Genomic DNA, 24,129 nt, shown 5'->3' with positions numbered 1-24,129 from the left:
ACTATCGTCCCCGAGAAAACGTGTCACCTCAGGATTTTGAGTGAGACAGCTCTATCTGTTCCCAGCTTTCAAGTTGAGGCAAACTTTCATCACCTATGAATTATTCTTCCATTTTCTTTATCGTCCCCTATAAGAATGTCAAAAGTCCCCAAAGATGAAAATTTTCACTCTTAACATTTCATTTCGGATTAAACACGAAAGAATGTGTTAAATTATCTTGCAACTTTGCACACAAGAATCTTTATAATGACTTTATATAGGAGTCAGTTTCATTCAACTTTAACGAGCTAAAGATTATGGTTTGAATATTAACAAATTCATAAGGTTCGAATTCGGAAACGGTAAGTAAATGCTAGATAAGAATATGCACTGGTACCAAAAAATCAAACACGTTCTATACACACATAAATTTTGAAATAATATCCTCCTTTTTTTTTTTGGAACAAAGTGAAATTTGTACTAGGAACAAGCTAGAAGCACCGGTGACTTAGTAGTTGACAAAGGATTGTGCTCACGGAACAGAAGATTAATGTATTACCAATAGGCGTGAATGGGTGCCTGAAAAGTCCCAAACACCTATTTGTCAACGGTTAACGGAAAAAAAAAAAAAAAACCAGAAGAGGTGTTCTTTGTAATTTTTTCTATATCTCTAAATACTATTTGAATTTCAAGAATTTTCGGAGATAGATTTGAAAGATAAAACTGACTGTTCATTTTTGTTACTTAGGACCACAATCCAAAAACAATTAAAGTTTACATGGTTTTTATATGCAACATTCTCAAAAGACTTGTACATTGGAATTTACTGCTTGGATATGTTTTGCAGGGTCACAACAAGACTATAGGATGGGCACTATGTAGAGCCAATGGTGACCCAAGATATGTTCATCTACTCGATCGAGACGTATTATCTTGATCAAAATCGCGAGAGAACCATTGCAAAATTAGTAGATCACGGCCAACCTCACCGGCCGGAATGCCTCGGTCATGACAACTTCTAGTCTGGCCATCCTCAGTTACTATCTGAACCACCCGAAGTGGGTCTAGCCCTCAGGTCCACCGGCCGACCCTATTTGAACTACGCCCTTACCGCAATTGGCTCAGGGCCTGTCGATCAAAGCCCACCGAGGATACGTCCACACTCTGCCGCCAAAATCGGACCGAGTGACTGTGTTCTTCAACAAGCAGAATACGGTTGATGGTTATTACCATTGTTCATGAACGTGTCATCCAGGCTATGCGCACACCGTACTCGATCGCCCTCGAGGAGAATCTCCACCACATGTTCCATGAACACACACTATCTGACGGGCTATGCGACTCATAAACTATGACGTCCACCCCAAGGCGAACAACACCGATGCCACCTCTGGCAACGCAATCTATAGACTAAGTTCGACTCTATGGGGGACATCATATTGCAAAATGCAAACACCATGGCCGCGAACAACGGCAGGACACACCCGTGGCACCTCCATGGCCACAATTTTTCGGTCCTTGGGCACGCGATAGGGAAATTCGATGTCAGCAATGACTCAAAGAACAATTTGGCTAACCCGTTCAAACACGGTGGCGGTCCACCCATTTTTACGGGTGACCGTCCTGAGATTTGTAGCGGATAATCCTGGTGTTTGGGCGTTCCATTGTCGTATGGAGTGTCATTGCTACATGGGCATGGGCGTGATATTTGAAGGAGGTGTGGAGAAGTTGGCGAGTTGCCTTCGGATCATGAGACATGGTGAAACAAAAGCTTTCAAGAGACCATAATGGGATTGTTCGCACATTTAAAGGATTGTTCCTTCACTTGCTGATCGTTCGCAATTCGAACTCGCTCTCTTGCCAGGCCTTTCACCCACTCGCTTGAGTCAGACTCCGTCACTCTTTTAGAGGATCATTCGTTCTTCACTCTCTTGCTACTACCCGTAGTGAGAGCTGTAGGCAAGGTGCATATTATCATATAGAAAGAAGCGTAGCGGATCACATAGAGTTGCCCCTACCTGCTAGCGCGCGGATAGATAGGGCGGGCGAGGCACGAAGGGGATGGATGTCCGAGCGGATACATGTATACATTAGGTTCCGCTTATTTCGTGAAAAATTACGAGTTAGAGACATAAATACAAGAAAATGTGACTTTACTCGGCAGGAAAGGTTGGGAATGTAAGACAAGATTCTTAAAGAGTCACTGAAATCAAATTTTTTGTATACTAATTTTCCATCTTATTGCAAATATTGTTAAAATTTATGCGAGAGTTATTGACATCCAAATTTCAGCTAACATATGGAGTCATTTATCACACAAGAAAATTAGGAATCAATCCGGACCCTATACAAAATGTCACTAACTTAGTTCGCAATTGACATTATACGTATAATTTTTATTTAATGATGATGTCCACGCACATTAATTGCATTTAATCCGCTCACAAATTGTCTTGAAGTTAGCCCAAAGATGCTGCACGGGTTTAAGAAGAGAGGTCCTGTTAGTTTTTTCGAAACCTCTTGCTCACATTTCCCGTCAAATGATGCTACTGGATAATGTCTATCCAGCAGATGTCCAATTTCTCACGAACAAGCCCATAAGATGATATGACTATAAAAAAAAAAACAAGCCCATAAGATGAAAAATTCGGCCAAGTCTATTAATCCCTTATGGTGGCCGAAAGTTCCGCATGTGCACATAAGAGTGTTCTAAATTGGGGAAGTCATTTGTTTGACCAAATTTGAAATTCAGTAAGGCATATCCACTATAATTATCGGCCATGTGGGTGAATAAGGGAGTGATATCCTAATTGGAACTGCTATCTTGACAATCTGACAGTACTATTATTATTTCTGACCCCGCGATTTTTCAATTAATGAGTGATTTATGCAAAATATACAGTGATGATATATGGATTTACGATCAGAAATAACTGACTGTCATAAAAGCATTTCCCTATCCGAATTTCCTTACACGAGAGGGTCAATACACTCATCTGGTCTAAAATTGGAAACTGTGATTTGTTCTTACAAGAAAGTCCATAAACGCTTTATTATCTCAAACACACAATAGAGAAAACGTTAAGAGAAGTTGAGGAGGCCAAGCTCTCTCTTTTTCCTCCCACTTCTCTTACTCCTAATATCACACCCTAAAATCGACAACAATAGGAGAAGTAGCACGGCCGTCCTCCTATCTGAAGGATGCTGCCTCAAACATAACTTGCATTAGCCTCTCGTCAGGCAATATATCTTCATTTAAAATCCAATAAAATAGAAAACTGGTTACAGAATTAGAGTTATAAAATCTATTAACGATATATACTTCCCCAACTAAGAAACTAAACCACAAGATATACCGTTTCAGACATGTATCACATATCCCAACTCATAACCAAAATTCCACTACCAAAGTTCCTTGTCGATATGCTCTCGTCCTACTAGCAACTAGCTAAAGAACGTGAAAAATATTGGAATGAAAGGAGTGAGCAATCATGGCCCAGTGAGTAGTGCGTTTATCTTCTAAGCAGATCGAGCACTAACTATACATATATAAAGCAATAACATGAACTCATTTCTTCAAATCTAGTACATAATATACCAAAAATGAGCTGTATCCTTCAACGAAACTTTAGATGTATCAGAAATCCTCATTTAAATCAACAACATCAAATCATATATCAATAATCTATTCCATTGATCAATCTCATGTCACACATCAATGGTTTATTCATTGATCAATCTCATGCTCAATATCCAACCATAGTCACGACACAATGCCTTATGACAAGGTGACCAAGATTTCCCCATTAATAAGGTTCCACGGATTATTAGTCGGTGGTTCGGTCCGGAAGGACATCTTGACAACATTATGCCTACTCAACCCCTCACTGGATTCTAATCTAGTGACATAAGCATAATCCACTAACATCAACATCCAATAGTCCACAAATCAAATCTAAAGTCCATATCACAAATCCGCTTCACAAACCAAAACGCATAATCTTTGACTAATCAATTCTTTGCACATAACATTTCTCAAATCATTCACAATAATCAACTCATCTTATAAATCGGTTTCACAAATCGAATCAAATCACTTTTCACGACTCAAATTATCAAACAAAATGTATTTCACAAATCAATACATATAGCCTTTCATAAACCATGTTCAAAATCAAGAGCTTTTCGTAACTCTTTTACAAAAAATTTTCGCAAACCCAAAATATATAATCTTTCTCAACTCTTGTTCATCAAATGCATGTGTATATATGGTGGAGTGGCTCTCATAAACTGAAATTCTGGAGAAAAGAAACGTTCAAATCACCAATATTCAAAACTTTCGAATCCCCAAAAGAATTTTCCCCAGGATTTACTAAAAAGAAATCACTAGAAAAATCCCCACTGCATGAACCTACTCCAACCTTAGATACCCCAACATATAAAAGCCTAGTCATAAAAGATACACCTGACCAAATTAATACTCTTGACAAATTTACCAATGAATCAGAAAGTGAATCCACCCCTGCAGTAATAAACTCACATGGAAAAACCCAGAAAAATCATATTATTCTAGAGTCACTCCACCAGACATAGCAACAGAAGAATCTTCACACCGAATTCAAAATAAGTATTCACCTGATGCAACTTATAAACGGAATATAGATGGCGTTTCTGAAAATAATACAACTGATATATTAAACCAAATGGTTATGCTAGCTACTGACCTATAAGACACAGCAAGATGCTTTTGATCACGCGGTAGCAAACCTTCAAGTTACAGGATTTGCTGGACAGCTAAAAGGTTGGTGGGATAACCATCTCACTGGTAAAATATTTCCCAGATCCAGATAACCCAAATAATATTACTCATTCAACAGCCACCATATGCCACATAAAAGCACTCTTTAATGTAGTCGAAATATGAATTAAAATGGAAAACAAAACAATAGCATCTGATGGGTGTACAATTTTCTATCTTAGTATCCACTACAAAAAAACACGGATTTAGCCACAAAAATTTTGCGACGGAAAAAAATCGTCTCTATTTTCCAACGAAAATACCCACAAAAAAAAATTCGTCGCTATTTGCCACTAAATTTGCGACGAAATAATTCATCGCTAATTAGCGACGACTATAGCGACGAAAAAACAATTCGTCACTAATTTACGACGAAAATAACCACGAAAAATATTTCGTCGCTCATTTACGACGAAAATAGCCACAAACTATGTTTTGTCGCTAATTTACAACAAACATAGCCACAAAAAAACTTCATTGGAAATTAGCGACGAAAACGGCCATGAAAATATTATTCGTCACTATCTCCTTTTCAACGAAAATGGCCTTCGTCACCGATTAGCGATGAACATCATTTTTCGTCACAAATTCTTTTGCGCTAATTTAGCGACGAAAATCATAGTTCACCGCTAATTTAGCGACGAACTGTGATTTTCGTCGCTAAATTAGCGCTACGAATAAAAAAACAAAGAAAATATTAAAATTAGAGATGAATCATTATTTTTGCGTTGCTAATTTAGCCACAAAATGTATTATTCGTCGCTAATATGATGAAATAAAAATAAAAAAGAAAATGTTCAATTTAGCAACGAATTAGCTTTCGTGGCTACGGTAGCGACGATTTTTTTTTTTTTTGGTTGCTAATAGGATACAAAATAAAAATAAAAATAAAATAATTAGCAACGAGTATTATTATTCGTCGGAAATTAGCGACAAAAACAATATTTCGTCGCAAATTAGTTGCAATCATTTGGCCACGAAAACCCTTTTCGTCGCAAAATTAGCACTATAAATAAATATAAAAAAGAAAATATTTCAATTTAGCAACGAAATGTGTTATTCGTCACTATTTTGATATAAATGAAAATAAAAAAGAAAATATAAACATTCGCAACGAATTTTTTTTGCATCGGTAATTTAGCAACGAAAGGTGTTTGTTCGTCACTAATGTAGCGAGGAAAAGTATTTGTTCGTCGTTAATTTAATTTAGTGACAAAAAGTAGTAGTCGTTGCTAATATGATGTAAATAAAGAAAAAACATTCAATTACGTAGCTATAATATCCCGTTACCTTCTTTCTCTCCCTCTCTGCACTCTTGTCGCGAATTTATTGACCAAATTAAAGTTCGTCCCTAATTTCGTTACAACATTATCTGTTGATAAATGCGTCGCTAATTAGTGACAAAACATAATTAAATATTTGTCGCTAATTTAATCGCAAAAATATTGGTCGCTAAATTCGTCGCTGATTAGTGACAAAAAATCATTAGTCGCAAATTCGATTTTACCCCAGAATTGTGAAATTAAAAGTTGGTAGCTAATTCCATCGCAAAAATATTTGTCGCTAATTTCGTCGTTAATTAGCGACAAAAAGTCTTTCGTCGCAAAAATTGAAGGTCATACGCGGAATAGTGAAATAAAATGTTTGTCGCTAATTCCATCGCTAAATTATTCGTCGCTAAATTTGTCGCTAATTAGCGACAAAAAATCATTCGTCGCAAATTCGATTTTACCCGCAGAATTGTGAAATTAAAAGTTCATAGCTAATTCCATCACAAAAATATTTGTCACTAAATTCGTCGCTAATTAGCGACAAAAAGTCTTTTGTCGCAAAATTGAATGTCATCAGTGGAATAGTGAAATAAAATGTTTGTCGCTAATTCCGTTGCTAAATTAATCGCTGATTAACGACAAAAAGTCATTCGTCGCAAATTCGATTTTACCCGCAAAATTGTGAAATTAAAAGTTTGTAGCTAATTCCATCGCAAAAATATTTGTCGCTAAATTCGTCGCTAATTGGCGACAAAAAGTCTTTCGTCGCAAAATTGAATTTGATCCGCAGAATTGTGAAATTAAATGATCGTCGCTAATTCCGTCGCAAAATTATTCGTTGCTAAATTCGTTGCTAATTAGCGACAAAAAGTATTTCGTCGCAAAATTGAATTTCATCTGTAGAATTGCGATGTTAAATGTTCGTCCCTAATTCTGTCGCAAAATTATTCGTCGCTAAATCCGTCGCTAATGCTGTCGCAAAATTATTCTTCGCTAATTAGCGACAATCGTACTAATCGCTAAATTTCATCGCTAAATCCACCGACAGTTTTTCGTCGCTAAGTTCAATAGTTAGTCGCTAATTTCGTGGATGAGTAAAATTTCGCCCTTTAAAATTCCTTTACGTTCTCTCTGCACACTCTTCTCTTCACTCCGCTCTCTTCTCTCGTTTGTCTTCTGTCTTCTCTTTTCTTATTTGTGTCTTACGGTAATCCTAGAATAAATTATTTTTTATTTTACCATTTTCTTATATCAATTCCCATAAGCTTCATGAATCTTAATTAATTTTTCCTTTTTTTAGGTACGTGTCCATTTGAAGGTCTCACAATCCAAGTGAACGGTTCAATTCTCGTCAAATTGACAACTTTCTATTTGGGTAAGTCTTCTTGACATGGTAATTTTTTAATTTTTTCAATTTCAAAGTTATTTTGTCGTCGGTAAATTAATCGCTAATTACGCACCAAAAAAAAAATTTTCGTCGCTCGACTTTTGATTTTCTGTCTACAGCACACTTAATTCACGATAGCTTTGCAAGATTCAATGCGTGGCTAAATTTTTTGTTTGAATTAAATGGGTTATGAAAACGACGTCGATATTAATTTCCGCGTAGGTCATCTTGAATTTTCTTTCGTTCGTATTATCAAACACGAGACTTAAACCAAATATTACATCCTTCGATTTTTATCTAGACTACCCTTTCATTGGACTTTCTATGATTATACTCTTGAAGTGTATAGATTGATAGGATTAATATTCATCATTAACTTTATTAGGTGATTATTTTTTTCTTATGTTGATCGTTTCTCAGCACGCGCAAAGCACATGGTTGCGATAATTCATGTACATGATATTTAAAAAATCACTCGATTCATTGCTTTCACAGACTTGCTCAACTATTATAATGAAAGCCTTCAATAAAGTAGTGTACCCTTTCAATTTTATATATGCATGGCAAATCCTAAAGTCTTCGGGGGATTGGCCATGCAAAAAAAAAAAAAAAAACGAGATCTCTTTCAAAGGAAAGCCAAAAAGCTAATGCATGTAAAAAAGGCAAAAATGATAACAAAAAAGATTAAAAGAGATGGAATCTTTTTGTTTCTTCCAAGAGCTCTGTGACGTACATGAGCAATTATAGAGATGGAATCTTTTTGTTTCTTCCAAGAGCTCTCCTTTTTGAAGTGATAAATGGGGTTCAGGCCCCGATATTTAGTAGTTAATTCATCGGTTGTTCAATTAGCGATGAAAGATATGGTTGTCGCTAATTAGTGACGGAAAATGTTAGTCGCAAAAAATTTTGTCGCTAAATTTGTCGCTAATTAGCAATGACCATGTCTTCCATGGCCAAATTCGTCACTAATTAGCAACAAAAAGAAAATTCGTCGCAAAATTTGGCGATGACATTTACCGTCATTAATATTGCAATTCTTAAGTAATTTTTTTTATAGGTACGTTTCCATTTGAAGGTCTCTCAATCTAAGTGAACGTTGTAATTCTCATCAAATTGACCACTTTCTACTACAAAGATTTCCGTCAAATACTTAGGTAAGTCTTCTTGACGTGGTAATTTCTTCATTTTTCCCAATTTCAGTCAAAGTAATTGTTTCATCCAAAATAGAATTTTGATTGTTAGAATTTCAAGATTTTAATTAAGAATATTAAACAATACATATGATATTTTTAATATGTTATGAGATTTTTTAATTATATACAGACACGATGCAAAGAGACAGGGCTTGGATGTATAATAAGAACTTACCCGGACGTCAAGGATTGACCGATGAGTTTAAATCTTACTGGGTTGGAACAATTTTTTCACTTTCCTAGTAGTAAATTTGAGTTCACGGATGGAAATAAGTTAAGGTGTCCGTGTAAAAAATGCAGTAATGGTAAATTTCATGTGTGTGATAAAGTTAGAGAACATCTTTGTAGATTTGGGTTTACTCCAAACTACTATAATTGGACTTGCCATGGTGAACCATTTATATCCGATGAAGAATATCGAAAAAGTGACCAATTTTCAGTTTGGGAACAATGTAGCTATTATAACCAATTGAACCCATACCAAAGGATGGTCATTGATGTAGCTGGTCAGAATTTAGTTTCACAATCGAACCATGCAAGTACTAATTTTGTTCATACACTTGAACAAGTGGGTACTAGCTACGCATCACAATTCGAAGAGATAGGAATAACAGCTGTTGATGACAACGTGTATAGTGAAAATTTTCCATCTAATCAATTCTGGGAAGTGTTGAAAGCAGTAGATGAACCTTTATGGGAAGGTTGTGTAAGCCACACTAAGTTATCGGTGACATCAAGACTGTTAAATATCAAGGCGGAGCATAATATCTCCGAGAATTGCTTCAACTCTTTTGTTGACGTAATGCGGGAAGCAATGCCTCGTGATAACATCATGCCAAGTGATTTTTACGACATAAAGAAGCTAGTGGATAACTTAGGCCTTCCAGTTATACGGATTGATGTATGTAGTATGGGTTGTATGTTATATTGGGGGGATGATGAAAATGCAGAATCTTGCAAATTCTATAGCCAACCCAAGTACAAGATTAGTAGGAGACAGGGTCGTAATTAGAAGCGTAGACCATGCAAACATATGTTTTATCTGCCCTTAATCCCTAGATTGCAAAGGCTTTATGCGTCTCAAGCCACTGCTGAACACATGACTTGGCATGCAAATCATGAAAAAGAGGAGGGTCTGATGTGTAATCCTTCGGATGCGGATGCATAGAAACATTTTGATAGAATATATCCTGAGTTTGCGATGGAGCCTCGAAACATCAGGTTAGGTCTGTGTGCTGATGGATTTGCCCCATTTGGGAAATCGGGAAAAAGTTATTCATGTTGGCCAGTTATTTTAACTCCATACAATCTTCCACCCGGTATGTGCATGAAGACACCTTATATGTTTTTGACATTGATCATGCCTAGCCCGCAAAATCCGAAAAAGTTAATAGATGTTTATATGCAACCATTGATTATAGAGTTACGTCGGCTATGGGATGAAGGTGTTCTTCATGTTGGCCGATTATTTTAACTCCATACAATCTTCCACCTGGTATGTGCATGAAGACACCTTATATGTTTTTGACATTGATCGTGCCTAGCCCGCAAAATCCGAAAAAGTTAATAGATGTTTATATGCAACCATTGATTATAGAGTTACGTCGGCTATGGGATGAAGGTGTTCTTACGTACGATGTTTCTACTGATCAAACATTTGTAATGAAGGCTGCTCTTTTTTGGACGATAAATGACTTTCCAGCTTATGGAATGTTATCTGGATGGAGTACAGTTGGGATCTTAGGATGTCCGATATGTATGGAGAGATCAAAGTCATTCAGATTAAAACATGGTAAAAAGGCCGGCTATTTTCACTGTCACAGACAATTTTTGCCGATAAATCATATATTTCGAAGGAATAAAAAAGGGTTCATTAAGAATAGGGTTGAAAGAACACCCCCACCATTGAGGTTGATTGGTGATCAAATTTGGAAGCGAGTGCATGACTTTCCAACTGTTGTTGAAAACCTTCATGGCACAACTATTGCATACGAAAGCACACATAAGTGGACTAAACACAGTATATTTTGGGATCTACCATATTGAAAGACCCATCTTATTCGTCATAATCTTGACGTCATGCATATAGAAAAGAATATTTTCGACAATGTCATAAATCTTGTGATGCATGTTCTTGGAAAAACAAAAGATAATTTGAATGCAAGAAAAGATATGAGGGATATTTGTGATCGGCCAGCACTAGATGTGGATGCAAGCAGCATGTGACCAAAATCAAAAGCAGTTTACACATTGGATAGGAAGCAGAGACGGGTTGTTTGTCAATGGCTGAAATCAGTGCGATTTCTCGATGGATACTCTTCGAACATCGGGATATGTATTGATTTGAATGAATGCAAGTTGTCGGGTTTGAAGAGCCATGATTGTCACATTTTTATGGAAAGACTAATTCCAATAGATTTCAAGGAACTTCTACCAAATTTTGTACGGGACATCATCACAGAGTTAAGTAATTTCTTTCATGATATTTGTTCAACAGTGTTAAAAACATCACACATGGAGAAACTAGAGAGAGATATTCCAATCATTCTTTGCAACTTAGAAAGAATATTTCCTCCATTGTTCTTTGATTCAATGGAGCATCTCATAGTTCACTTGCCTTATGAGGCCAAAGTTGCGGGTCCCATCTAATTTCGTTGGATGTATCCATTTGAGAGGTAAAATATCCTTTTTAATAAATTTGAAATTACTTTATTACTTATTATGTTCTGATAAACTTCTTCCTATTACAATTAGGTTCTTATATCATTTGAAGAAAAAAGTGAAGAACAAGGCATGTGTTGAAGCTTCAATTTGTAATGCATATATTGTGGAAGAAGTGACAACATTTGCATCATATTATTTTGAGCTGCACTTACGATGCAAGAGGTGGAGTGCTGGAAGAAATGATGAGGGCCCCATTGATTCTAATTTCAAATCATTCTCTATTTTCAATTATCTTAGTCAACCAAGCGGCGCATGTAAGTTTCGTTACTTAACGGACGAAGAATGGCGGGCAACCCATACAAATATTTTGCTGAACTGTCCAGAAGTAGAGCCATACTTCGAGTAAGTGTACTTTTGCAAATATATTTATTTTGTGTCAAACATTTACTAATTTCATTGTGGTATTTGTTAATAGGATTTTCCAAACTTCAATGTATGGACTACCACCAAATGAGTTTGACCGTTTATACGATGAAGAATTTGCAGCATGGTTCAAAACATATGTAAGTTGTTGCCTATACACGAAAAGCAAGTTATTAATATTTTATACATTATTAATTAAAAAAATATATTATTGACTTTGCGTGTATGATTTTAGGTTCACAGTAATCATGATCAAGTTGAAGAGCAAGGATTGCTATATCATCCGTCATGGGGTCTACAACCAAGGGTATGAACTTGGCCAGCATATTTCATAAACGGGTATAATTTTCACACTCGAAAGTACGGAATGGGAAAAGCCACAATGAATAGTGGTGTGTGTGTTCGGTCATCCAATGGTGGTAGTGCAAAAGATGATTTTTATGGCTTGTTGGATGAAATTATAGAGATAGAGTACCCTGGTCCATTAATGCGGGTTGTGTTATTTAAGTGCATGTGGTTCGACGCCATCGGAGGAATGAAGGTGCATACAAAGTTTAATTTGGTTGAAGTAAATCACAAGAAAAGGTATATGAAATATGAACCATTTGTCTTGGCACAACAAGTAATTCAAGTATATTATGCATCATAGCCCAGTTTGAAACGTGACAAAACCGATTGGTGGGCTGTATGTCAAACCAAAGCACGAAGAAAAATCGAAGAGCACTGGAAGGATACAGCGTATTAACAAGAGGAAGTGTGTAACACGGTTGAAACTGAGGAATATAATATTCCGACTTTACGAGATCCATGTGGAGCGGTGATAGATGTAGATCCAACTGAAATTCACGAATCATATGTAGAAGGTGTTGAAGAATCTGATTTTGAGACGGAAGATGAAGATGATGCTCCTGAAGAAGATCAAGATCAAGATCAAGACGAAGACGAAGGTGAAGATGAAGATGATGAGGAAGATGAAGATGAACATGGGGATTTTTGAGACTTTTTACTAATTTTGTGTAATTATTACTATTATTATTAATGTTGTTATTACTATTTCACCTCCGTCACACCATCGCATTAATTACTCACCCTTCTCTCATTGACTTTCCCTCTCATTCACTTTTTTTGCTTTGTACTTTCTCATCTCTTAGCACTCTTTGTTTCATCAGAGAGAAACCATTTAGCCCGAAAGGGCCCTCCCATGGTGAGTTCTTAGGGCACAAAGAGGGAGACCAGTGGACACGAAACATCTCCTCTACACCTTCGCGAACCTGTTTGCCTTCACCGACCTTCTCTCCACCACCATCGCCTCGCGGATCTAGCCCAGTGCTCCGCCATCACTGTCCTCGACGTCCCCAAAGTCTACTTTGCCTCCTCTTTCACCTCACTTGCTGCCTCTCTCTCGCCTCCCTCGCCAACAAACTCTGCTACCAAGTGCTCCTCCAGTTCCTCTTCTCCTCCGACCTCCACTAGATCTCCTCCGACCGACGTGTGGCGTGTCCGGCTCATTGACCGTGCGTCGACTGCGTGTCGAACGTGTGTCGAGCAGTGTTAAACCCGCTTTGGTGTCCGATACGTGTCCGACGCTAACGCGGTGACCTCTTGCACGTATCCGTGCTTCTTAGCCTACGATGAACTCGCAATCTGACTCACATATCCTCTGTCTTCCGGAGATCGAAGCCACTCGCCAATAGGTATATTGCTTTTCAACTGGATTTAAATCGATTAATTGGTTTAGATTTGGGTTCTTTGTTTCGGTTTTGTTATTTTCATTTTTGATACCGACAAGGAAATTGGTGAGGCTGGTTCATCTTTGTTTGCATGATGCTTAGTGATTCAGTTAATTATTTACTATGTTGGGGCTCTGTGTTGTTCTTTTTTCCTTTATCATTTTGCTATGCGGTGTAATTTAAGTGCATCTAGGAAAGAATTGTGCTTTTTTTTTTTCGGTGGGAGACTAATGATATTTTTTAATTCGGTGCTTGCTTTGAGCTTCAGAGAGCATGTTTTAATTAGAGAAGATTGTGATTGGTGAGTATGATTAGCTCGGCACTTATGTTTAACTGAAAATTTGCAACTTCAAATGTAGCTTTTGTTAAAGAGTTTGCACTCGGTTTCCCCTCAAAGAAGGGAACGAAATGATGCTTGAATGCTAGAGTAGATATTATGTAATAGTAGTTCCCTTTTCCAAGATCATTTGACCCATTATATTTTCTTAAGCATAGCTTATTTACAAAATTGTAGTAATTATTCTTCAAGAAGAATTCTTCTTTTGACATTTGGATGAAACTAAGATTCGAGAGCACTATACTACTCCTTTAAAGTCTCTCGGTTCTTTATGCTGATTGAATGTCTACAGATGTCATTGCCATGGAGGAAACTAAAGAATATTGAACCTTTCTAAAGTAAAGCAGAAACACCGCTTAAAGTATTCTAACTTGGTTACGTGTTGGTATGCAAAAGGACTTAGTCGATGTGGTTTCCCTCCACAAACTTTGACACTCTTAAACAAAGAGCTGAGATTGAAACTTTCATGAATTTAATTTGATTGGGTTCAACTGTAAAATTGGGAGTTTGATGTGTTTAATTATGTAACTAGAGGGAGCCTTTGTGTATTTACGTCTTGTATACTGGTTAGGGCCTCTTGGGGAACTTCATTTAGAATTGAAGGGGTTGAACATGTGCTGAAAGTACCTTGGTTTTAAAGTAGGAGTGTCATACATTATGGTGCTCGTCATCCTTCCGTGTTATGCTTCAATAAGTGAGTATCTGCTTCATTAAATATTTAAATTGGGGTTCTTTCTTAAGATCCCTCCATGCTCAAACAAAGTTGTACACACACACTGCATCTGGAAGCCACACATGCTAGTTGCATGTACATGTACACAGTATCTACCTTTCTCTATGTAGTGATTAGATGCTTTCATGAGAGTAAACAATGTTATATGAACATTTTCTGTCACTGAATAAGTTCTATAATTAATATGAAGCTGTAATTTATCAATCTCTCTTCTCATCTTTTCCTGTTTTTCTAGTTTCAAATGGTAGGATTTCAATTGGTTTATGTTGGTTTTGTTTTGTTATTTGAACAAGTCATTGATATGCTGATGGCATGGTTTTCTTTACTTTTTCAATTTGAGGCTTGAATTTTATGTATAATCGTGCTCATCATGGTTTCGATTAGTTGCTGACTATGTAGTATCTAGAGCTTGGTTGGATTCTTTTTAGCCATTTATTAATTTTTGTGAAGGTAGAATTTACAAGTAGTCTTGCCTTTGGGTTCGTCTTTTCTCTTGTCTAGATTTTGAATTAAGAAAAGAAAAGAACAGAAGATTTTTAAGATGTTTCAAGTATTTTTCTGCGAATATGTAAGGTCCGGGCCAGCTCCATTTGTTTGGGTTTCTGTTATGCAACACATATGACACTACGAATCCATGTTCGCCGGTGCGACGATTGCTGAATTTTGTAATTGCTATCCTCAGCAGCTGAATTGGGTTTCAATGTAATATAGTTTCTTCCTTTAGTTTAGGACTCTGTGCATTCTATTGCCCGATGTGCTATTTTCTTGAGATGTTCCTTATGCTCAAATGAAGACAATCTCTATCCGTGATGCTTTAGAATGTGTGTCGATAATTTGATCCGTCATGTATATGTTCCCTTTATTTTTCGTGGAATCTGATGTGGACAAGATTTCAATAGGTTCCTTTTGTGCCAGAAATTGCTATTTATCAAAGGCGATAGCAAATTTCTTTCATTTTCTCAAGTTTCACTTGCTCTCCGAAACAAAATGGTGAGCTTTATGATGTACATCATTATGTATCCCTGCTACATGTTCTTATTTATGCTGCTATTTGTCTAACCTTCCTATTTGTCGGTATAAACGTGGAAGTCACATGCGTGGCGTAGTTTCACAAGGAAGACTAACCCCTTCCCCTTCCCCTTCCTCGTCCCCATCCGTTTCCTCTTCCCCTTCCCCTTCCCTAAACCCTCAACAAGTACATGCTGATGGACAACATAGACACATTGGCCCTTCCTCCGTCCCTCAAGAGCATATTAGGGAACAACTTGGACACATGCGAAGTGAATGTCCTTCAGCTCCATCTCCTTCAGCTCCATCTTCCATGCAACACTCAAATGATGAGGGAGGTGAAGAAGATAGCCGATTGATCATATGCCCATATGGAGATTCGTGAGTACTTCATTTTTTTTTTAGTATATATGTAATATTTAGGGTCATCATCCCTTCATTTGAATTTTAGATATGGATGTCAACTGAATTGTCCATGTTGCAAATTATCCGTATGCATTTACTGATATCTCCTTTTCATTTCACTGTTTCATTGTCCATATCACTCTAACTTGTTTGCAGATTCACGGATGCTACATACGTTGTGAGACAACTTAATAAAATAGTGAATAACTATTGGAGGGGGCCGTGGAATAGCTACGGCAGCGCGCCAAAACAAGTAAAGGATTTGTGGTGGAATGAGTTCAAGGTAAGTTTTGTCTTTTTATTTTCTCACAAACTAAGTTTTTTTTTTTTTTTTGGTTAAGCTCACAATTGGTCATAATTCTGATAAGGCAATAGATGATCGAACAATTGGTCATAATCCCGAGAGATTGAGCTTGCTGAAAGGAGGAATTGTTTACGATAATGCAGTACTATAAGTTATCCCGATTGGGGGAAGTTAATTATATTATGCATCTATGTACGGAAGCCTTCTAAAAGTACTTGGGAAATCGCCTAAGCCCATCATTACAGACTACTTTCAACTGCATTTTTTGTGGAGACAGTTTACGCTTGAGGGCTTAACCAATAATTTACAGATTACTCTCATTTTCCTTCTGCTCAAGTTTCATTGGGCAAGTTCACTTTTTTAAGTTCTTCTTCAAGGAAAAATATCGCATCTAATTTACTAAAAATTCCATTGGTATGATGAATGTGTCAAATTTCTTGTGGCTTCATTGCCATGGTGAACTTTTCAGAATCTTAGTTGAGTAATGTGCACGAGCTAAAACTAGCGCCTATCTTAGAAGTTCATGGCACCAAACAAGAATCCCTGGTGCTTCAGTGTGTACTTGAGCATATAGCCTTGGTTTCACAACTTTGAGAGTTGACTAGTCTTCCGGAGTTGTTTTTAACTCCTTTCTTTTATGTTTTCTTTATTTTTTTTAAAAAAACCTATGTTGCTCAAAACAATCAGCTATTGAAGCCTCTTCATCTTAATAGAATAGGAAAAGAGAAGTTCTGATGGAAGTTCACCAAAGACATAAATTCTTTCCTGCGAGCCCTCTAATACTTTATTCATGTGCTTGAGCTTTACCATCTACATGGAAGACAGGTGTATAAACTGTCCAGGAAATATTTAGTGATGTTTTTGAGAGAGAGATACCTTCCACTCTTGTTGTCGAAGGCTAATATTTATTGGAATTATGACAGTGCACTCAAGGGGTTGTAGATTATTGCTTTTGCTGATCCTACTCATAAGATCACGTGTTACTTATCCTCCCGTCGTTTGGAAGAAGTTAATTATTCTGTCTTCCCCCTTGAACCTCAAAACCGTTGGTTTTTGCATCCAAGAAATTACCTCCTCACAAACTAAGTTCGATGTAAATAAAGTCGGTTATTTTTCTATTGATTACAGCGAAAGTTCAGCTGGGATGAAACGGAAGAGGATGAAGTTAGAAGAATTTTTAAGAAGAAAGCCGGTGATCACATACGAAATGTGATGAACAAAGCAAAGAGAAGTCAAGGGAAGCCAGATTTCATTATCGGTGACGATTGGACAGAAATAAAGAGAATTTGGGAAAGTGAAAAGAATATGCAAAGGAGTGAACAAAATAAGAAGAATCGGGGCTTCTAGTTCTGCTGAAGGGTCTGCGACATATGCTGGGGGCTCTATCAACATTGGGGAGCATAAAAAGAGAATGGTAAGTTTGTTTAACATGTTGTAATTTAATTTAATTCAATTACTCATTTATGTTTCAATTTTATAGGCAAATGAATTGGGGACGAAACCGACATATACAGCTACATTTGAATGCACATTTCAAAAGAAAGATAAGACATGGATCGGCGACCGGGCAAAAGCTATTAAGATATGTAAGGTTATACTTTTGACTTTAGGGAAACTGGAATGAAAACCATCGATGCTTTCATTATTTATAGTAGTTATATATATGAAGTTATTTTATTTTCATATCTATTTTGTTGATGTAGGAAAAATATGATGAACTTTTAATGAGTACGGCTAGTGGTGGTGATGGTGGGGCTAAGTCCGAGCTAGCAGTTGACCATATGGCATTATGGGTGGAGGCATCGGGTGGGATGAAAAGGGGGAAAATATTTAGGATGGGATCCTTGTCAAGGGTATACACAACAAAGGTTGCAGCAAGTTCATCCTCCAGTGCTGCTATTTCAAGGAGGACACAACTTGATGAACAAGTGACCCAAGAATTGACCCAATTGAGACATTTACTTGTAGAGAAGGATGAAGAAATAAGAGTGGTCAAAGAACAAATGTCACATAAGGATGAGGAGATGAGGGTGGTCAAGAACAAATGTCACGGAAGGATGAGGAAATGAGAGTGGTCAATGAGCGACATAAATCTCTGGAGTCTCAAATGCAATTGGTCTTGCGACACCTCAACCTAAATCCAGATGAGGTTTCTCCTGTACCTCCCACTAATCAAATAGGTGATGGGCACAATGATGGTCAGATTGCTGCTGATGATGATGATGATATTGTCCGTCTAATACTTGGATGAATAGCAATGTTTTGGGGTAACTATGAGAGACTACGTATGGTGTGCCTTTTTTGTTTTTCCTTTCCTTTTATAGGAATGTTATTGATTTAATGTAATTCCCTGTTTTGAAGTAATCTCTATTCTTTTGCATGCGGGGTCATTCCTAAAGGTCTCGTGCATACATTCGTATGTCTATGTGATGTTTTAGTAAGGTCTCATGCATACATTCGCTATTTGGTAAGTTGGAACTAGACCAATAAAAGACGACGTATTTTCGGGGGTAAATGGAGCACTACTGATGTGCTTTTCTCTTTCCTCAATAGGAGTCCCGTACTCTTTGCACATTGTGCGGTTGTTTTCTTTCCATGGAAATAATGAAGTGCGGCATCATCTAGAGGTACATAGAGTCCTTAATCTATCTACACTTGCTAGTACCGACTTAGCTAGTTTTGCTGTATTTTCACTATTTCTAACCTCGAAAATGAGCCTTATTATTCTGCATGCATTGATGCTCCTATTGGTGGAGTGAATGATCTTGCATTTGAGCAACCCAGTAAGCAACTCTGCGTTATAACCCGTGGTGATGACAAAACAATCAAGGTTTTCCATCATCTCACATGAAGAAGTTTCCAAAGCAGGGGAAGCTTCTTGTTCTTTTAATTTATTTCTTATTTTTTAATTGAAAATGCTGGTGTGGAGAGCAGTTATTAGTGCAAAACGGCACACGTTTGAAGGTCTAGAGGCCCCTGTTTATTCTGTGTGCCCTCACTCTAAGGAGAACATTCGGGCTATTTGCTTCCCGCATTACATCTGTATTTCTATTATTGCGATACAATTTTGTGCTGTTATAAATTTCAATTTAGTCAACATTATATGCCACAATCCGGACGTGCGACAGTACCCACTTGCATGCATGTTCAATTTTCTACTGAATGACACAATTGATCCGATTCTTTTGCAAGGTGTTTTCATCAATCCATCTTTCATCGAACCATTTAGGCTTTACTTTAATAGAGGTGCGTGTTACTTCGTGAAGTGTTAATCTTCTCAAGCCGTTATATGATAAGAGTCCCTCTCTCTTTTGTCAAACAGGCGGTAGCTTATGGTTTGCCAATGGTCGCCACAAAAAATGGAAGTCCAGTTGATATTCACGGGGTATGCCTTATCAATCAGTATTTTTTAAACAAATTTTCTGTGCATATCTTAAATTATTCTTGGTAATACATCTCCATAGTCTGGCAAACCGACTGAAAGGAAAAAAAGTGCGGGTTCTTGACATTGGCCTTCTTATTGATCCCCATGATCGGCAGTCGATTCTTGGTGTAGGACCGTATGCGATAAATAACAGATTTGCTTAATAACTTGATGATCGGGGATATGCCAGCCATGCTGGACAAAATTGTGAAAAAGGAATTGGCTACTGTTCAAGCATCCGTAGTTCGTGCCATCATGCCCGGTGTTGGGAAGATAGTATCTTCAGCTCTTTCGGAGTCCTTCCAAGTAAAAGTCTAATTCTCTCTTAGTAGGAGATCTCCTTTATTTTGATTCCTCCTTTTCTTATTTTGATTCTTCTATTTCTTATGATCCATAGAGGAGTTGGTGATAAAGCTGTTAGTCAACTAGAGAAATTAGTTAATTCAAAACTTGAAGCCACAATCACCCGACAAATCCTAGCACAGTTCCAAACTTCTGGCAGGCAAGCTATTCAGGTTAGTATAAGTTCGACCAAATTGTCTTTATAGGGAAATTCTCTAAGGCTCCAAGCTTAAAATTTTACTGTGCACTCATTTGCAAAAGTGAATGAGGCTTTAGTACGTCTTTGTGCATTAATTGAAGCAAAGGAGTTTGCCAACTTCTTTTTCTTAAATGAATATTTGTGCTTGTTCATTTTATGAGTGCTTGATTCTTGTTCTCTTTGCTTCTAAGAAATCATTTTCTTTTTCATCAGTAAGGTCTTTTTGTAGCTTCTATTTGTAAGAAAAAAGTTTTTTGGCCTTTTGTTTATATCCCTCCTCCTCCTAGGTCTTTTTCCTTTTGCTTCTACTTATTGTGAGGTTTGTGTTGAGAAAAAAATCCCTAGACCGTTTTAAAGTTGACAAAACAATCCTAGTACTCTTGTATTTTGAGATAATGCTGTGATTTACTTGTTTTGCAGATTATCCTTTGGTGCGGGGATGCACGGGATTGAATCTAGCAAAAGGATTTAGCTCGGATGTTGTTTTTTAGAGTCTCGGATGCTGGTTCGAGCTCAGACACCGAGTGGGGATAGCTCGGACGTTGGAATGACGCTCAAGCTCTGAGAGAAGTACTTCACTAGCGTGAATCAGAATTTCAAGATGAATACAAATTGAGCTTAATTGATGTATATCAACGGACGCCATCGAGCTGGATCATCCTTGATAGATTCTTATTGATTGAGATCAATCAAGAATGCGGAACCAAGAAGACAATTCAAGACTTTCTAAATGGAAGAAACCATCTATGGAAACCCGGGATCATAATTGTATGGGCGATTTGATCCAAATGAGGAAGACTTTCCTTTGGCGATCCGCAACGGCTAAGAGATCTTCTTTTTGCAAACATCTCGTCCAAAAGGGTAGATTTGGAGAGATCTCTTCTAGATGCCTTGCAACGGCTAGATTGGAGGCGGAAGAGTATAAAAGACATCTCGAAGACGAAGGGAAAAGAGATCGGCGTAAAGAGGGAAAAGTGTTCATAATTCCTAAATAGAGTGTACTCCATTTTAAACACACTTCTTGATCCATCCATTGTAATTGTGAGGAAGTGTACGCAAGAGTGTTGAACGCTAGGTGTGAAGTCTTGCGTGTCAAGGAGATCACCGATTTGTAACCTCCGAGCACATTAATAGTGGAATCCAGCCGATTGGGTGTCAGTAGAAGAAGTGGACGTAGGCTTAACCAAAGCCGAACCACTATAATCCCTCCGTGCAGTTTTCCTTATCTCTTACTCTGATCACTCTAAATATTTGATGATATCTAAACTGCACACGGTCAATACGCATCTATCCTATTACATTTCTAGCATCAATTGAATTGCTTAAGCATATGAGATTTCTGTTTTACACTGTGTGATTTGAATTCCGCAATAAAATCTTAAAATCACACGTTATCACCTATTCACCCCCCTCTAGGTGAATTCTCTAGCCAACAACAGTTTGTACATTTTGCACATTAGTTAATTACCCAAGTTAGTTATATGCATTCATGTCTTGAGATTCCTATATGATTGCATGAAATGATGAATGTCATGCGGGATGCATTAAAGTCTACTTTGGAAGCTTCAGTGATTTCTTTTTTTTTTAGATGTCTTGTAAAGCTATGTTTGAGCAAGTAGATACTACGTTCTAGAAAGGAATCGTTGAACACACTTCTGCAGCTCAACATCATTTAGAATCTGTTCATTCTCCATTGGCACTTGCTTTAAAGGTGTGTAATCCGCTTTCCAACTTTGACTATGTCCGGCATTCTTGCCTTAATTACTTTGATCATTATCATGTCTTGGCGGTTTGTCGGCTGTGATAGGCAAACTTTCCATGCTAGATAAAATGATACTAAGATTAAGACCATCAGAAAGTTTGGGATTAGAAATCTTGCTGAAACCAGATTCGGGACCGATACAATGTCCTAAGCGATTTTAGTACTCTTTCTGATTGTGCGAACCTAACTAAAGGAATGTAAAATTGGTGCAGTAGTGTCCTGTGAGATCATCTCCAAAGATTTGCAGACATATCTAACGTTGATTTCTCATAGATCGGGTTAATGATCGGATTATACCTGGACTTTGTTCCAGATTAATCTTACAAAGTACTCCAAGAAAGCAATTCTCAACCGTATTCCACATCTCCTTGATGCCTTTCTTATATTTTGTCTTAATATCTAATTGATTTGAACAATTAGCTCTTGCTTGGTACTTGGATATATATCTTCTTATTTGAGAAAATGCTTTATATAGGCTTCAAATGTATAAGATGGCAAGATCCCTACAAATGTTAACAATCATAATGCTACCCTATTGTCCGTTGATTGTGATTATATGTCTAGAAATGCAGTCGGATTTGGGATACAATTGGACTGAATAAGGAATCCCCCGCATTTCATATATTCTGCCATTCTTTAGGGCGATCTTGGATAAAAGGTTAAAAAGAGACATGTCCTTTTTCTTAGGGTGTTTGGTGGGGAATATAATACAATTGGGATTGTGTTCTTTAATTTTTTCAATCGGCTCATACACCCAGGTGCCTCACTAATGAATCTTCTCTTATTACTTTACTGAATGGACTGAAGAATATTCACCTATTTTTGTGGCCAGAGCATTGCAAGACTTACCTCTCTCGCATAGCAAGTTGCAAGCCCAGGCATCCACAGTGGCAAAGAAGTGAGGATGGTCTTGAAAATTCAGAATCTGATTCGCCAAGTGATTTCTTGAGGGACATCCATGATTTGTCCCTAAATTTGAAGTTCTCATTGGACATGGAGAAGACTAAACCTAGTGGAAATGAGAATTCTATTGGATCCGAAGAGAATGTAGTAGATAGAAGGAACAAATTAGAGAATGTTGTTATGACATGGTCCAAAGGTGTTTTAAAGGATAGGAAGACGGGTTTAGTGGAGAAATCTGATCAGAATGCCTACTCTTCCAAATTGCCACTTTTAATTATATTAACGATGACATATTTTTTTGGGCGACGAATTTTGTATTTATTCTTTAGCGACGAATAGTCTAGCGACGAAATTTTATTAATTTTTTAATCTTCTCTAGCGATGAATTTTTCGACGACCGGGCATGAGCCGAATCTCTATTTTTCCCATAAATTAGCGACGAATCTCTATTTTTGTCGCAATTTAGCGACGGAAGTAACCCCTTTCGTCGCAAAATTTAATCACGCCTAATTGCCGGCAAAATAAATTTCGTTGCTATTTTCGTCGCAAAATACTTTAGCCACGAAATTTTTTCGTGGAAAAAACCGTTACTAAACTTTCATCGCTAATTAGCAATGAAATTGCTAGCGAAACTATTCATCGCTAATCGGTGATGACATTTTCCACAACAAAATTCGTGGCAAATTAGCGACGAATTTTCAATTTAGTGACAAAAATTCAATTTTCCGTCGATAAATTTTTTTATTTCGACTTGGCGACGAAAATTTTTTCGTTGCTACTTTTGTGACAAATCAGAAAATTAGAGATGAAATTGGCCGCGAAAAATTTCGTCGCAAGTTAGCGACGAAGTTTACCACGAACCATTTTGTCGCAAATTGGAGACGACCTTTGGCCACGAATATTTACGTCGGAAAATAACAATAAATTTTGTCACAAATAATCTCATCGCAAATTAGCAACGAATTTTGCCACGAATATTTTCATCGCAAATTCGCAACGAGGTTTACCACGAATGTCATCGTCGCCGATTAGGGACGAAAAGCCATGAATTGTGTCATCGCAAATTAGCGACGAATTTTGCAGCATATATTTTTTGTCGCAATTTAGTGACGAAAATTTTCTTTTTTCGTCGCTAAATTTTGCGACGCTGAATTGGCGACGAAATTTTTTTCGTCGCTATTTTCGTGGCAACTTAATTTAGCGACAAATTTTTCCAAAATTTTCGTGGCAAATTTCGTGGCTAAATCTTTGTTTTTTTGTAGTGATC

General features: G+C 37.3%; 2 protein-coding genes across 3 annotated transcripts; both read left to right on the top strand.

Moving 5' to 3' along the window:
* The first annotated feature begins 15,370 nt into the window (after positions 1-15,370).
* On the top strand, positions 15,371-17,766 carry LOC115742148. 2 transcript variants are annotated; one of them, XR_007196877.1, is made up of 4 exons: positions 15,371-15,904; positions 16,085-16,211; positions 17,361-17,646; positions 17,713-17,766. XR_007196877.1 is itself a non-coding variant. In XM_048272386.1 (3 exons), the coding sequence occupies exons 1-3, from the start codon at positions 15,609-15,611 to the stop codon at positions 17,577-17,579; spliced, it is 642 nt and encodes a 213-aa protein (XP_048128343.1). In that variant the 5' UTR covers positions 15,371-15,608; the 3' UTR covers positions 17,580-17,766. The 2 variants fall into 2 exon arrangements, 1 of the variants encoding a protein (XP_048128343.1); XM_048272386.1 differs by having other exon boundaries at positions 17,361-17,766.
* Positions 17,767-17,936: 170 nt separating this feature from the next.
* Positions 17,937-18,483, top strand: LOC125312847. The gene is made up of 2 exons (XM_048272475.1): positions 17,937-18,242; positions 18,284-18,483. The coding sequence occupies exons 1-2, from the start codon at positions 17,957-17,959 to the stop codon at positions 18,481-18,483; spliced, it is 486 nt and encodes a 161-aa protein (XP_048128432.1). The 5' UTR covers positions 17,937-17,956.
* The last annotated feature ends 5,646 nt before the right edge of the window (positions 18,484-24,129 follow it).

The sequence above is a fragment of the Rhodamnia argentea genome, chromosome 11 (assembly GCF_020921035.1).
Source record: "Rhodamnia argentea isolate NSW1041297 chromosome 11, ASM2092103v1, whole genome shotgun sequence".
Classification (NCBI taxonomy): Eukaryota; Viridiplantae; Streptophyta; class Magnoliopsida; order Myrtales; family Myrtaceae; genus Rhodamnia; species Rhodamnia argentea.
The sequence above is the reverse complement of the archived record's forward strand: the minus strand, read 5'-3'. Positions and strand labels throughout refer to the sequence as shown.

Bases quoted from the DNA above. Each gene is read 5' to 3' on its own strand.
- LOC125312847 (XM_048272475.1), top strand. From the start codon at position 17,957: ATGAGTACGGCTAGTGGTGGTGATGGTGGGGCTAAGTCCGAGCTAGCA. The intron at 18,243-18,283 runs ATAAGGATGAGG...AACAAATGTCAC, and splicing joins GGTCAAAGAACAAATGTCAC to GGAAGGATGAGGAAATGAGA.
- LOC115742148 (XM_048272386.1), top strand. From the start codon at position 15,609: ATGCGTGGCGTAGTTTCACAAGGAAGACTAACCCCTTCCCCTTCCCCT. The intron at 15,905-16,084 runs GTGAGTACTTCA...ACTTGTTTGCAG, and splicing joins ATATGCCCATATGGAGATTC to ATTCACGGATGCTACATACG. The intron at 16,212-17,360 runs GTAAGTTTTGTC...TATTGATTACAG, and splicing joins TGTGGTGGAATGAGTTCAAG to CGAAAGTTCAGCTGGGATGA.